We start from the raw sequence: 16,774 nt of genomic DNA, 5'->3' as shown, positions 1-16,774 counted from the left end.
TGAGATTTTCTATTCTCAATGATGGGAACAACAACTATTCCTAGCCCTGCATGAGCTCAGAAGACTTTTCCCTGCAATGCATTTGGCTAGTTCTTTCCTCAGCCTCAGGAATTCTCCTCATATGCATGCACTGATCATAATTCAGCTGAGTATTCGTTGGATACCTCTGCACATCTCTGGAGCTCTCTACCTGTCTCCTCTCCTATCTGCAAATTGTAGCCACCTTGTCTCCTCGGACTCCTAGCTATGTCTCATCACCATGGGATACAGCCAGGCTCTGCCTCAGTTCTACATACCTGCTGCATAGCCTAGAAATGTTCTCCAAGTAGTAAGCCAAAGCAATCACAGGGCTAATCTCACTAGTTTCAAATCTTTCAGAAATCACAGTCTTTTGTTGCTTAATGTACAATGTCTTGAAAACTGTTGTTTCATTTTGTCAAGTTTTTTTATTGTTCCCCATTACTCCATTTTGGCCTGAATCATAAGTCATCTTTTATTTTAAACCTAATAAACACCTTTGTTTTAATACATTTTCAGATAATTCTAATATACGTAGTCTTGGCAGGTCTGTTTCTCTTATACGTTGTTTTTATTACCAGATCTTGATTAGTGTCTTGTTTCCTTACATGCTTATTTCTGATTACCATATAAAAATTATATATGAAGAAGATCTTCTGCTTCTAGGAAGATCAGTTATATATATTTTCCCTATTCCTCCCACTGATTACAACTAAAAATCCTAGACATTACATATAAAACAAACATTAAAAGACAGAAAGGTAGAAAGAAGAAGGCAGACCACCTAGAAATCTTGAGATCCAAAAAATGACATGGTGGTGAGTACCTAGGTTTTCTTTTTGCTTTATATATCCCAGACTTGGAGCCAAAGAAACCTGCAATCCAAAAATGCTAACCAGCACAGACCAAAACCTGCTCTGTCTTGCTAAAAGACCAGGAAAAAAGCAACCTATCAAAACAAAAACTTTTTGACAATAACTACTATACTCCAGCCAAACACCACAGGGAAAAAAAAGTGTGGCCCAACCCCCACCAGCAATGACCAAGTGGAGAGCTGAGACTTCTACCTTCACAAGGCTGTAATAAGACACCCTAACACCCCGGATAAAAAGGATTCAGAGAAGACCAAGTTGAGAGCTGAGAATTTCATACCCACCAGCTAATAACTAGGGCTCTGCTCTCTTACTCCCCAACTAGGGGTTATCAGTAAAGACCATTCCCACACAGCAGTAAAGAGAAGCCACACACCCTTTTAGGTGTCAATGAAAGCCAAATGCTTATTATATGGGTTGGTTTTCTATTTTGCATTTTCCTCTCTTAAATACTGCTTTCCTATGTCTCTTTTATTTATATTTCTTTGTGAAATTGTTTATTCATATCTGCTTCTTGTATGTTTATTTTTAATGATTTTCCTTTGCATTTGTCTCTCTCAATTTTTTAACATGTATTTTATATTATCTTTACAAGGCAAATAGAAAATAAAGGTACACAAACATTACTTATGATGATAACCCATGCCCAAAAAGAAATTATACCCTTTTTTTCCTTTGGTCTTATTGACCCTGTAGCAGTCCTTCAAGCCATTTAAATCAGAGTTCTTGTTAGTTTCCAAGTACAACTTCCAGCACTAAAATCCCTAGAATGAATAATCAAATTCTTCAAATAGGAATACAAGTCAAAGAAACAGAAGACAAAATACTCTCCTAAAATAACAAATCTACCTCCAAATAAACAACTAGAATAATGATATTTTCTCACATTCCAAGACATTCTGTCTTTTTACCAGAAAGTACATGGTCTAAAAAGCCATCTTCTTAGTCTTTATCCACATACAGCCAGAAAAATTCATAAAACAGTCATCTACAAAGGTGTTAATCACCACATTGTTTGTGATGTTGAGGAGTTGGAAGCAATTTGGATACCTATCACTGGAAGAATGAACAGTAAATTTTAGTGGATGAAAGAGTCTAAAATTAGTGGTGACAGGTACACAACTCTGTGAATATACTATACTAAAAACCACTGGATTGTAAACTTTAAGGGGTGAATTTTATGGTTTATGAATTATACCTCAATAAAAATATTATAAAGCATATATAGGGGGTGGATATTCTGCCACACTATGCGGCAATCAGAAGCAATGCATTGGAAGCATATAAAGTAACGCACATAGGTCTTGAAAACACGGCGTCAAATTCAAAGTAAATAAAATAGGGATATATCTTGAAAACATAGCATTAAATTATCCAATAAAATAAAATAAGAGGGAATCTCTAATAATTCCCCTTTTCAAGCTCACAGGCTTAGCTGTCATCTCTGGGAAAATCTACCTCTACGTCTGCCCTTTTTGTCAAGAGAATGACGGCAACTTTAAGAAACCTGTTCTCCTTGGAGAGCAAATATTTCACCTTCTGCAAAGCAAAGATGAGAACTCAATATTGCCTAATGTTATAATGGGTACAGGAAACACATTTTTCAATGTGACTAAAAGAATCAGAGTAAGAACAGAAGGAGAAATATCATCCCTAATTCTAATACTTCTAAGAAAGCTTCCAACAAAGGAATTCAGCTAAGGATAGATTCCCTCCTTTGTTTATTACCTTCGTGCAGGAAAACAGGTCATTTGGCTTAAAGAACATGGGTCTTGGGGCTAATGGAAGGGGAAGAGGAGAATTGGTATTATGTTCACCAACTTAGAAGGATCACTCATTCTCATTTTTGTCATTTTCAGTATTTGCTCCCAATCTACCTTCATTTGAAAATTGCTTATAAAGCATATGTTATGTGCTAAGTAAGCACTGTTCGTAGGTTCTAGGGATATGTCAGTGAATAAGCAAGCCCTTGCCCTTAAGCAGTTTATATATAGTGAGGAAAGAAGGACAATTTAATAAACAAAGAAAATTTTAGTGCCATGAAATAAGTGCTGTGAAAAAGACGAGCTTATGAGTTAGACAGTAGAGAGGTGGGGGGAAGCTGCCTTAACTATGATAGTAAAAAGCTCTCAGAAGGTGACCCTTATATAAAGATAAGATGCTAACCAAGGAAAATAAATTTCCGAGCATAAAAGAAAAGTAAGCACTAAGGCTGCAGTAACAAGTTTCAAGGGTTCAACAGATAGAAAGCCAGAGTAAAAAATGAGAAGATAGATAAATCAGACAGCAGTTATCATACAGAGGTAGCAGCTATCATACAGTGAGGCATTTAAATTTTATTTGGGATGCAGTGGGAAGGGAAGGTTTTTCTGAGTTTTAAACAGAAGATTGACATGCTCTCATTTCTATTTCCAATGACTGACTGCTATGCAGAAGACAGACTATAGGAAGGCAAGACTGGGAAGATGTAAATGAGTTAGGTTATTAAGATAGCTCAGACAAGAGATTTAGGACTCAGACTATGGTTATAACCATGGAGATGGTCAGTCACTTTAAGACCCAGAATATATTTTAGAAGTAAAATATGATTTCCCAATGAATTGGAGTAGGAGTATAAAGAGAAGAGTTAAAACTCCTAAGTTTCTGGCCTGAGCAACTGGATAAATCATTGATGCCATTTGCTGCACATGGAAGGCACAGAGGAGCCACTCGAGAGAGTGTTTATAATTGTTTTTGAATTTCTGTCAAATTTCTCCAACTAGTTTACAACCCGTCTTGTATTTCTTCTGTAACCTCATGTGCCTAGCACAGCACTGATTTAATAAATGCCTGCTGGATCTAATTAAAAGTAGCCCTACAAGAACACATATGAATCAACATTTTCAAACTTTATGTTTGAAAAATCAAATACAGATGTTTTAATCAAAGACAGTGTGTGTTTAAAATGACAAAACGAATGCTAGAGACAAACCTACTAGATATGTTTACGAATTTTAAAACACATGATGGCATAATGAATGCTTGATGGCATAAATGAAACTAGAAATAAGTTTTCAGAAGGACTTACATAGAAAGACTTTTAAATGTCATAAATTATAATTAAACTAAACATAAATGAACTACACTTGACATCACATTTAAATAACTGTTAGCATCATATGATGAATTTTGAAAGACTGGAATCCTCGGTCATCGTCATAACCAACATAATAAAGGAAAATCACACAACACAAACTTTTATGTGTTCTCTTTTAAATCATACTGTGGCAAAGTTGAATCCTAGCAGCTGGTGTTCTTGTGGGTAATTGTTTCTGGCATATTAGCCCCAGGAAAACGTTTCCATCATTTTATAGCCATATCCTGAGCAGAAGCCAGAGAAAATATTTAATTCTTTATTTCATATATTTTCTATATACCTTTTATACATTTTGCCCCTTAGCAACTTATTCTCTATCAATCCAAAAATACTAAAAAACTATACTAGTTTCAAAACTGTACACTTTTCCTTCTAAAATATGCTAACATGTAACAAAAAAAAACCACAATATTTTCAGATGGGTATTAATTCAGCTGCCTTAGTTTGTAATTTTTAAAGCTGCTAGTTAATCATTAAGGCTATAAACCATTGGTCTAATAACTGATACTTAAACAGGGCTTACTGAAAGATAGTCATAAGTAATAAGAGTAACTATAAGGTAGCCTAAGGGAAGACCTTTTTAAAATAACAAAAGCGTTAACAGACATGTCTGTTATTTAGGGGATATAGTTCTTCACCTGCTTCCTACAACACTAACACAAACACAACTAGCAAAATTTATATTCACAATTATATAATACAAACACTGTACTGTTTTGTTTCGAGACCAATATCAATGCTAAAAAAAAAAGACGAGGTTTACTCCCATTGGTTTACACAGTTCTCTCCCCCAATAAAGTTTGTAGTCCTAAGAAGCAGATGATCCCCTGTTTATTTTGGTAACTCAAAATTCACCTACAGTATTTAAGACAGTAGACGCTCAATAAATATTTCTTATCTTTTTTCTGTTCCTAAACCTTAGTCCCAACTTGCCAATTCTTAGAAAGGCAAGAATTTTTTCTGGTGGTCACCAATAACACATCTCTAAGATGCCTCCAATTTCTCTCTTTTCTTCAAGGTTCAAGTCCCATGCAATTCAAAAAACCTTCCCTAATTGCCCCATCCAAAAGCTAACTCTCTTTTCTAAAGTTCTAGTGACTATACTGTCTAACCACATGTTTGACATGAATACATTCTCTTGGACTATTAACTACTTTTTCATTTTAAATCCAGATCTAGATATATATTGCTCCTCAACTAATTTCAAGCATAAATTATGGTTTATACTCGTGCCCAATACCTAGCAGTGTTTTGTACTCAATAAATGTTTACTGATAAAAATAAAGACAAAGATGATAAAAATAATATAGAGCCAGTTCTGTATATTCCTCTATCATGTATTCATTCAAAAGCAAAGCAATGTAATAAATGGGTAACTGTCACAGCCAAAACTAACAACACTATAGTATTATTAACCGAACAGTTATTATTTCACTACCTTCCAACATTTTGAATGGAGCTGAATAAATGTATGTATGTATAAAACTAATTTGTAATAAAGACATAACCAAGATGCAAGAGAAAAGGAAGGAGTAGACTCTCCGAAAAATAATTATCGTGAGCAATAAAAAACTATATGGCATAGTAACAAAAGATGTCACAAAACAATATGCCCCAATTTTTTTTAAATGAGTTTACAATGTGTAATGTGAATGTACATTTATGTTTGTGTATTTAGGAGGAAGGGAATAAAAAAATAAATACTAAAATGTTAGTAATTACTACACGGTAAAATTACAGAAGATTTTTTACTTTCTTCTTTATGCTTTTCTATACATTCCAAATCAGAAACACATAACTAAAACCAATAAATATTTTTTTAAAGATAAAACCTCCCAACATTTAGAAATTATGTTGTTGCTATAAACCAACAATTTCATTTTAGTCTAGTAAGCAACATAATAAAGTTATAGAACCAAGTTACTTCATAAGGCTAAATTCAATCTCTCTGAAAATATTTAAATTCTTACTTAGTCTGAACCAACACCCTGTTACTACAGTAATAGTTATATGGTAATAGTATAAATAAAAGGCTTTATTTAGATAAAGGGAAGATGAAGCTTATTAGATTATCATTAGTATCCAGAATAACAGATTCACTTTCTTTCAGACATAGAAAATCTATCTGTAAAGGTTTTGATCTCATTAAATTTCTGAATTATAGATCCTTTTTAACTGGCTTACAAAGGATTTTTAAAAAATTATATTTTGCATTTTCCGAAAAACTTTTCTAATATTGAAATTTAGTCATCTGGACAGAAAGTACAAATCTACTTAATAGACAAATGCTCCACCCCACCTCACCACCCCACCCCCCAAAAAAAGTCTCCCATTTAGAAAGAACTAGATATTCAAAGCAATATTCTAGACTGGAAACACTATCAAAACAGCATGGTACAGCCACTCTGGAAAATAGTTCAATAGTTTCTTTAAAAACCAAACAGCAACTACCATATGACCTGGCAATTGCACTCTTGGGCATTTATCCTAGAGAAATGAAAATTCGTGTTCACAAAAAACCTGCACATGAATATTTTATAGCAGCTTTATTTGTAATAACCAAAAACTGGAAAACAGCCAGATGTCCTTCAATGGGTAAACAGCTAAACAAATTAATAGAGAACAACACTACTCAGTAATAAAAAGGAATGAACTAGTGATATGTGTAACAGCTTTAGAAATATGCTGAGTAAAAAACAACTAACTACAAATATATACTATGATTCTACTTATACACCATTCTTAAAATGACTACAGAAATTACAGAATTATAAGAATAAAGAATAGATGAGTGGTTGCCAGAGGTTAAGTGGGGAGAGAGGTGGTAAGAGGAAGAGAGAATTGGATGTAGTTAGAAAAAGGGAGCACAAAGGATTCCAGTGGTGAAGGAAATGTTCTCTACCTTGACTACAGTAAATAGCAATATAAATATCCCAATTTTGATACTACTGTAGTTTGAAGATATGACTATTGGGGGAAACTGGGAGTAGAGAACATGAGATCTCTCAATTATTTCTTACAACTGCATATAAATCTATAATTACTCCAAAATAAAAAGTTTAATCTAAAAAAATACAGAATTTTAAGGGCATTGATTATACCAAAGCCAAAGATCTCCTCTCCAGGAATTTACAGTCTGTGAAAGTTTACTTAGAATTTAAAGGTATGTGTAGAGATATACACAGTATTTAGGTATTAAAGTATATAACATGTAGTAGTATAGAAAAGCATGTGTATAGCTAAAAGATAAAAAATACCTTAAAACTCAAATCCATTCTAATATGAAAGCACAATATATTTAAATTGTTTTAAAAAATAAGAAGAACAGCACCCAGAACAGTTTGGTACTACTATTATGGTTCCCATGGCAACTTAAAATTCATATTTCCATTCTTTTCAAATATTATATCTATTGTGACTTCTCCATTAGACAGCAACTCCATAAGCACAAGGACTGTCTCTATGTCGCCTACCAGCATATTGCACAGTAACCAACACATGGTAAGTATGGAGCAAAATTAAATAGTTTATAACTGAAATAAGTTGGTAAATATAACTCTGCACTACATTCCCTTGTTACAGAATTTGAGAATTTACCCTTAGATAAATAATTATATTTTAAGTGAATTTTTCAGTGTTGCCTTTCAATTCTAAATAACTTTGAAATATTTTAATATGTTTTTAAAATGTGAACTTAGCAATGAAAATTATGTTGATTATACATTTACTATAAAGAATATCAGACTAGTTAACATTAATTTCACTTCCGTAAACTTAGAAATTTAGGATTCTAGCTAATTATATCATTAAATAAACTGTTTGTAGATAGATATAGATCCTACCAAAGATGAACATCTACCCTTTAAAAAAAAAATCATAAAAGGCACAGAGAAATGAATCACCTTCCCCTTGAACTAAGTGAAATTCAGTCATACATGACAGGAACAAATCAGATGACATCAAGGCTCTTCTAAACATTAAAGTCTGTCCTTTAAAACACAGACACAAATTATTCTCAAATTTAAGTAGCTTTCCTTTCCTTTTTAAGGAAATTTGATTTAAAAAAAAAAAAAGATTAAAAAACACATGGAAAACCTCAAAAGTTAAAAAAAAAATTTACTTACCAAATTAGCCATATAAATTGTGAGAAGCCCTCTCCTGAAAATAATTTTAAAAAGAGATAGAGTGAGATTAAGCATCAATTTGACTTAATAGCAGCTTTATCATTTTTGAGAAATCTATCAAAATAAATATCAGGAGTTGAGAAAAAGGGATAGATTATGCTAAACTAAATTTTCAGCACCTTAATAATTGGATCTAAATAGATTCTAAGTTATCCTATTTAGTGGTCATTAATTTAAATCCTTTAAAATTACCATTGCCTAGTAATTGTTAACTAGACTGATTATGGTGATCATTTCACAATATATGGCAATATCAAATCAATATCAAATGTTGTACTCCTGAAATTAACACTATATGTCAATTATATCACAATTTTAAATATTACTAATTTTATTATTATTTATTAATAGGAAGAGTGGTAAAATTTGCTATTAGTCTGTTTATTTTGAGAATTGTAAATTTAATAAAGAATCCTAATGAATTCATCTTGTCAAAAAGTCAAGGCCAGAACAATTCTAACTAAATGTAAATTTATTCACTACAAAATCAGGTCTTCTATTTGTTTCATGCACAATGCAACTGTTAATTAGATGTCATTACAAAGCATACTAAATCACCCTGGTTTTACCCTCATTGTTAAGTGAGAAATCAGGGAGTAAGTGAACTTTCTAATGCCAAAGGACAAATAAAAGTTCTATAAACACTCGCCTTACATAAAAATTGCACAATTAACCAGATTTATTTAAAGAGAATTCAGGTAGAAACTCCAAGATAAGGATAATTTTATGCCTTTAATCACTTTAGCTTATGAATGAAGCACATCCTATCTTCTAGGAAAGAGCTGTTCTAACGGTTCAAGAGTTTAAGGGCAGAGTTCAAATAACAAACTCTGAAAATTATAAAAACTTATTTGAGTTTCAATTACAAACATTTTTAGTAGTCAAAAAAAAAGTACTTTGTATATAAAACGAATATTAATTTTCCAGGTCTTGATATTAACATTGTCAATGAAATTTTGATGTCAGATTGAGTCATACACAGTCTGGATTGTTCATCATGTAAAACGGTTTAATAAGGTTTTAACATTATTAAAACCACATGGAGGCAGTATGATTTAACTGAATAACACTGAAGTGAAGTTACAAAATTAGGGTTCCAGTTAAGTTTAATTTTCTGGTACTCTGTAATTATGTCATTAAAATAAAGGAACAAGACTAGTTATCTAACTTACATTTTTAAATATAAAAACTATTTAAAGAAAAAAACTTCCATTTATCACCAATATATAAAACATAATATTGGACCTACTCTGGTTGAAAGGAGAAGGAGGTCTAGGCAAAGCCACTGAGCCACACCCCTCCCACCCAGGCAATGTCCCTCCTCAGCAGGACCTAATACACCTCCTTAGAATAACAGAATTCTATTGCTCCTCTAAAAAAGAATTTAAAAATCATTAATAAGATGATCTGCAAGGTCCCTTTTAGTTCTTCTATGATTTGTACATGTGAAATGAAATTGGTCTTACTAATCTTTACCAATCTTATCAATTCCTACCAAATTCTAAATCAAAGATGTTCTAATAATACTTATTTTAAATAAATTATGTAAAGAAAAATTAGGGTAAAATCAACATCCAAGAGTCACACTGCAGAAAAAAGTTAAATCCTCCTCAAGCGATACCTAATCTTATACCAAAAGCTGATTACATATAACAAAAAAAATAATATTCTTAATTATAAAACCAAAATATTTCTGTAATTTTGGTGGTAATGACTGATAATACATTTCATTATGATGTGAACTAATATATGATGCTATCTTTAAAAACATTTGTTCTACTAATCTAACTGTCTCTAATATTCAACGGTAATCTCTAATATTCAACAGCAACAGTTTCATTGCTAGCTTCCATTTGTCTGATAACATAACATTTTATTTTTAACTACGGGTATATATTATCTTGTTTACCTTTACATTTCACAAATCTTCAATAGTACCTGGCATCTAATTTTCATTAAACAAATCGTAGAATTACTAAACAAGGTGTTACTAGGAGCTTAGCCTTTTAAAAAGGAATATATTATAGACACATATTATAGAAATCCAACCACAAAAGATAGCAACTAGAGAGAGGGTCAATTAATTATACCAATATATTAGGAAGTAAAGATGTGATGAGATTATCTTACATTTGCATAAAATTTAACAATTTATAAAGTAAAATCAATACTTTTGTAATAGAATAAAATAGTCTTTCTGACTCCATCTTGCTTGAACCTGCCCAGTTCCCACAGCATGAGGATTAGCAACTTTTGCTTAGTCCTGCACATAGATATGCTAATTATTAAAGGAATCTAACCAGTAGCCTAGGAATTACTGAAATAATTTCCGTGCTCAAAACTATCTCCCCAAGGAGATAAGTAAGGTATGTACAAAAATAACCATTGTTTATCAAAAGATTTATAGGAACCTCATGACTGAGACCACAGCAACCAGAGTTTGTTGACCAGAAGCAAAGAAGTTTCACCATCCCCCTTGGACCCTTGCTGACTTGCAGATGTCTGCAGACATCAATCACCCCCTGACCTCAAACTCCTCCTGTTTTCTCCTTTCTCCTGAAATAAAAGAAACCTGAATTTTGTACTTTATCAAGAGAATTCTTTAGGACAACAGTCCACCACCTTCTGTGCTTACTGGCTTTCAGAATAAAGCTACTTTCCTTGTCCAACTCCTTGTCACTCAACTTACTGACTATGCTGTGGCAAGCATTTCAAGCTTTCACTAGATTACAGTGTGTAATCAAATTTTATTCTCTCAATAGTCCTATAAAGTGTAACACAGATAATAATATCCTCACTCTGTGAAAAATCAAGAATCAGAGAGTGGTTTCCTTCAAAATATAAAAGTAGCAAAAAGACAAATTGGAATTAGGAGTCAGTTCATCTCCAGTTTCGTGTTCTTTCTAATGCACTGCTTCTACAGCAGAAAATCTTTACTGAATTTCCTTTAAATTCTACAATTCACTGACTAATTTAATATGGTGTTCTAATAGGCTTCTATGCTTAAGAGCTAAGGATGAATAAAGCCTTGAAATACTCTTACTACTGGGAAAAAGCAGAGGATGTACTGTTGTTAAACTATGTCCTATTCTGATCTCATTTCAATTTATCATTCCTAAATAACAAGAAAGGTTACTTCCTTCCCAGCTTTATCTGAATTCCAACCCAGAACTAATAGCCCCAAGAATGAGAGGACAATATCTGTGAAGGGCACAACATGTTGGATTTCATAGACAGACTTTATGGTATGTTTCCCTGGTGCAGTGTCTTTGCCTTGATTCCAACAACAATTTGGTAGGGGCAAAACATCAAAACAGTGATTTGTTTTATCACTTCTCCTGAGATGTTCATTATCATGAGAAACTGATATGGTAATTAAATGTTGTCTTATTATTTAACAATTGACTATATCTAGACTAAGTCTGAAGACGAACAGGTCACTTCCTTCCTAGTAAGTAAATTCCCTCTAGAAACCAAATTACATGTTAAAACACTACTACAATAGTGATAGGGAAGGGGGAGGTGCCAATTAGAACAAAAGATAGCCTAGGCGTAAAGAGGAGGGAGGTCTAGGGCCAAGAAGAACAATAATTTTCTAAATTTCACAAGAGATTCTGAGACACAAATATTCCCATTCTGCTGAGAATCACTAGGTTAAAAGACTGGTGAAGCTCAGTGAATAAACATTCTAAAGTTGGTCAAATACGTCTCTAAACCACAGATAATGCTCCTTCTCTTTTTTTTTTTTTTTTTTTTTGGCGAGGGAAGGAGGTGAATCTCTTAAATTTGCATAAAAAATTTAATGTACATCAAGGCGCACTGCCTAAAAAAAGTATTAAGAACCATAGCTACTAACTCTGATAATCAGAGTATCATTAGGAACTAACTCTGATAATCAGAGTATTATTAATCCTATGGGAAAATATTAAAATAATTAAATTTTTTTAACATCTAAGTAGACTAAAAGGTTTCTTCCTAATCTGATGAAATTCTAAGTATTATTATCTTTTAATGACATTACTGTATCTAATTAGATGAGCAATATGCTTTTTTTCTGGAAACTTTAATATATATATCTTTTTAGGTAACCTCAAACTTTTGAAGGGCACTGTATGTAACATACATCATGACTAAGGTCACTAAGACATACAGAAGGAATGGTGTAACTCCTAAATTCTAATTATATATATATATATATAATGTGTGTGTGTCTGTGTGTCTGTGTGTGTGTGTGTGTGTGTGTGTGTGTGTGTGTATTCTACAGGTGAGGAGAAATTAGAGATTAAAGAAAAACAAAGTAAACATTCCTATATATTATAATGGTTTACTAAGAGACACTATTTAATCATCTTAGAAAGTCTTTCAAAGTATAATAGATTTTCATCTGTCAGAATGTTTTACAGGAGTATAAAAATACTTCATTCAGGTATAGGAATGGATAAGATAAACTTCCAGTCTACAGCAAGATCCTAATCTACTATATATAGTAGATAATACAGAAGACTGCAAGATAATTTAATTTACTTCCTGTGAAGATAACATGACACTTAAACTTGAAGATGCCAAGAATTTATAAACAAAATTCATGGTATTCTTTTATTCATGTATAGTTCATTCATTTTGGTCATATCTGTTTAGGAGTTTCATAACTAAAACTGTGAAATTTAACAACTCAACCCATGAGTCTGCTTAGAATACACATGCAATTTTTGATATTTTATTACATGTCCATGTTTGAGCACCCTGCAGTTGTAATTTATCTAAACTAATACTAAAAATCAAAGCAAATTCCATCAGCAATTCTACAAAACAAAATCCATCAGAACAACTTCTTTCTGAACCACAAACAAAGCACTTCCTAGAAAAAGAAAGAGAAGACTAGTTCTTAACAGCCCACCTAGGGATCAACTAGATGTTACTAATGCTTCCTGCTGAGTTACTGTGATCAGAGTTCTTTGTGGCACAAATTTTTTTAAGCAGCCTTGGAAACAACTTCAAAGCTTTCTCAGAACCCCACAGTGATGCGATTAAGATTTAAGTAAACTGTAGTCTTATAAGGTGTCAGGAGATAGCTGGCAAAGCTTGCTTAATTCTAAAGGGAGGGAAGGAGACTGGGAAAGATAGATAGATGGATGGATATGGATGGATGGATGGATGGATGGATGGATGGATGGATGGATGGATAAATGGATAAATGGATGGATGGATGGGTAAATAAATTGGGTCATTTGGAGAGGAGAAAAAAATAGAAAAGAAATAAAGTTAAACGAATATAAAGATATTTATTAACAGAAAGCTTCACTTAAGTGTGCGTATATATATTTCCATCATATCTTTGCATATGAGTATATGTGTGTACACCCATATTGTATATTTTAACATCAATAACACAATATTGTGCTTAACATCAATAACACAATATTGTGTTTAACATCAATAACACAATATTGTATTTAACATCGATAATACAATATTGTGTTTAAATAAATGTTGATCTTCAAAGAAAACTTTCATTTTTTTAAAACTGACATTATAAAAATAAGACCTAGACTAATACATCAACCCAAAATATAACTTCAAAAAGCAAGTAACATCAAAAATACTATCTTATTCAAGTGCTAAAAATAAATAAATCATTGCAAACTTGGTTTAAAGCATTCTTAAATTTTCATGCATGAGTAACATTTTGAAATCATATATTTGAAACCAATATTCATAATTTTAAAATGGTCAGTAAGTTATAATTCCCAGAAGAACTTTTCATGACTTACAGGCAAAGAATAATACGAATACCTAACATTTAACACTATGTGTCAAGCACTGTTCTAAGTACTTTTACAAATATTGACTCACTGAATTCTCTGAATGACTAAATTAATAGATTATCACTATCCATTTTTCAGGTAAGGAATAAGTCATAGAAGTCACACAGTAAGTGGCAAAACCAGTGTCCTAAGCCAGTAGTATACCTCCAGAATCCATACTCTTAACCACTAATCTGTACTGTCCTCTCAAGTGGGGTAACCTATGTTTCTAGCAATGCTGACTTGATTATGCTTTGGTCATATAAACCAGTCCTTCGATCTTAGAATTTTAATAATCCAAAAGCATTGTGATATAATCATAGAACCGTGAAAATTTAAATTACATTTATAAGAATATATTAAAAGTGGCTTCAGGTGATTTAAGTAAATATTTGGTTACCTGATAAGATCTATAGTCTTACAAGAGAATCAATGATTATAAAAAATATCTTCATAAACTGAAAGATGACCTTAACTTGATTAATACATGACCCCATCTTGATAATCTGGGATAAAGATAGAATCAAAGCAGTTGTCAGCAATAATTATTCATGAGATGGCAAAAATTATTTTAAACAAAAGCTTTAATTTCAATTATTTACCTGACTAAAAATTTTACATAATAGTTTGTAGCATTTTATAGAAATCTTATTATTTCATATTTCATATGGAATATTTTCAGGTTGAATAAAAATGAAAATACTTTTTTGAACAAGAAGATGCCTTAAAAATAATAATTGATTTAACAAAGGTCACTCAATGAGCCTGAAGCAAATTATAGATCCAGATGATAACAGAAAAAACTACTGTCAGGTTTGACTTTGGGCAGTGAACACATAATGCAATTTATAGATGATGTATTATTTATAGATGATATAGAGTTGTACACTTGAAACCTATATCATTTTATTAACCAATATCACCCTAATAAACTTAAAAAGATTGAAAGAAAAAACTATTGTTAATTTCCTGAGGTGTGATAATGGTACTGTGGTTATGGAGAAGATCTTTACTAGGGTTTGTATGTGTCATATTTTAGTTAAGCACATTAAAGAACGCGCTAATTTTTTAGTAAACAAAGACTAATGGATTTTATTGCTCTATAATGTCAATCTTTATATTTTTAAGTTTAATAAGCATAAAAATAATACTAGTACAAAATTAAATTTTCCATCAAATATCTGCAAGACTAAAAATATATGTAGAAATATTTCTCATACCTGGACAATAAACAGTAAGTTAAAAACAATTTTTTCCTAGTTGGCATGGCAGGCAGTTCTTTTAAATATGTAGATATGTAAAAATTTACCTGCTTTTTCTTTCAATTAGAATGGCCACATAAGATGCTGGCAGAGCGGCACCAAAGCCAGGACTCCATAAGTAGAATTTTCCAAGTATCTTCCTGAAATTCAAATTTGGAATGTTTGTATGAAACTTCTAGTTGGTCATTTCAATTATTACAAATAGAAATTCCCTTTCTCACTCCACCCTCTTCTCTAAATATCCCACAGCACCCCAAATTCAACATGTCTAAAACCACACTCATTTTCTCTGCCTCCTATCCTCATGAACTTATTCTCTACCCTCTATTTTCCTAGGTTAGTGGCATCAACAACTACCTATCCATCCATGTGTGACACTTGGAGACATCCTTGGCTTCTCCTTCTCCCTTATCCCATATATTAAATCATTCCCCTAAATTTTTCCATGTGTAATTAATCTCTCAAATTCCTCTCCAACATACTGTCCCCAGCCTTAGTTTAGTCCCTCACCATCTCTCATTCAGGCTGCCACAGCAGCAAACTAATAGGTAGTTCTCCTTCCAATAATTTAGTCAGTTATATTCATTCAGACATTCCCTGAATTCAACATTGCTCACTATACAAAAACCCTTAATGTTCTCAGTCTTCCTATCTATCAAATGGGAATAATAAATTACCTATCTCAGATAGTTCTTGTGAGGACTACATGAGATATTTCCCAGCAGCATGCACAGCACGTAGAAAATACTGAGAAAATGTTAACTATTATTTCAATTATTACCGTTATTACTATTTTTAACACATAATAATCAACAAATGTCTCTCCCTCTTTGCTTCTACAACTCTTGATAACTTCTTACAGTACTTAATAAAGTATTTGATAGTTTTAAATTACATATCTACATACTTTTTTAAAACCTAATTATAACTAGAATTTTAACACGTTAGAAACTTTCCAGAGACCACATGATACAGTTTCTTAGATAGATTTTCAAGTCAATTTAAAGGCATGATTTACTCAATAGTATAAACCTTATCAATTATTTTCTGCACAATCTAAAAGTTCATAAATATCAATGTTTTAGGGGAAAAAAATCTGTAAAAGAAATCTGGAAATTATATTTTTAATTGCGGTTAAACTACACCTGCAGAACTTTGGGCAACACTAATTGGATAACACTAATACGATGATAAGGTGAAGTTATTATTTTAAACTTGATAGATTTAAAAAAAACACTAGTTTGGGTTTTCAACAATCAGTGGGGAAAAAGATAAAAAGTAAAATATTTAATGAAACTGAATTCTAACTGTCTATATTGAATGAAGCACATCACATAGGCAATGTATATAGGACTAAATAAGAATCAAAAGTTTCATCTGTAGGATGTGCCGGAAGTTAACTCACTGTTTTATATACAAACACGAGCATTTTATAATCCCTTTGAAGTCTGTTCACTGCAGACGGACTTAACCTATATCATGGACAACTAACTGCTTT

The 16,774-nt window shown here is 32.1% G+C and overlaps 1 protein-coding gene across 4 annotated transcripts in view; it reads right to left on the bottom strand.

Annotated features, from left to right (window-relative positions):
- The window catches only part of TMEM135 (transmembrane protein 135), a 247,629-nt gene that overhangs the window by 162,073 nt on the left and 68,782 nt on the right, over window positions 1-16,774 (bottom strand). For 3 of the 4 annotated variants that reach the window (XM_023532485.1, XM_011363273.2, XM_023532484.1), the window contains exons 3-4: window positions 15,324-15,416; window positions 8,151-8,184 (exon numbers count right to left, since the gene is read on the bottom strand). The exons of the other annotated variant lie outside the window; for it this stretch is intronic. In XM_023532485.1, coding sequence (XP_023388253.1) covers window positions 8,151-8,184; window positions 15,324-15,416 — 127 coding nt within the window. The remainder of the gene's footprint in view (window positions 1-8,150; window positions 8,185-15,323; window positions 15,417-16,774) is intronic. 4 annotated transcript variants of the gene reach the window in all.

This window comes from Pteropus vampyrus, unplaced genomic scaffold (genome assembly GCF_000151845.1).
Source record: "Pteropus vampyrus isolate Shadow unplaced genomic scaffold, Pvam_2.0 Scaffold84, whole genome shotgun sequence".
NCBI classification, from domain to species: domain Eukaryota; kingdom Metazoa; phylum Chordata; class Mammalia; order Chiroptera; family Pteropodidae; genus Pteropus; species Pteropus vampyrus.
The sequence above is the reverse complement of the archived record's forward strand: the minus strand, read 5'-3'. Positions and strand labels throughout refer to the sequence as shown.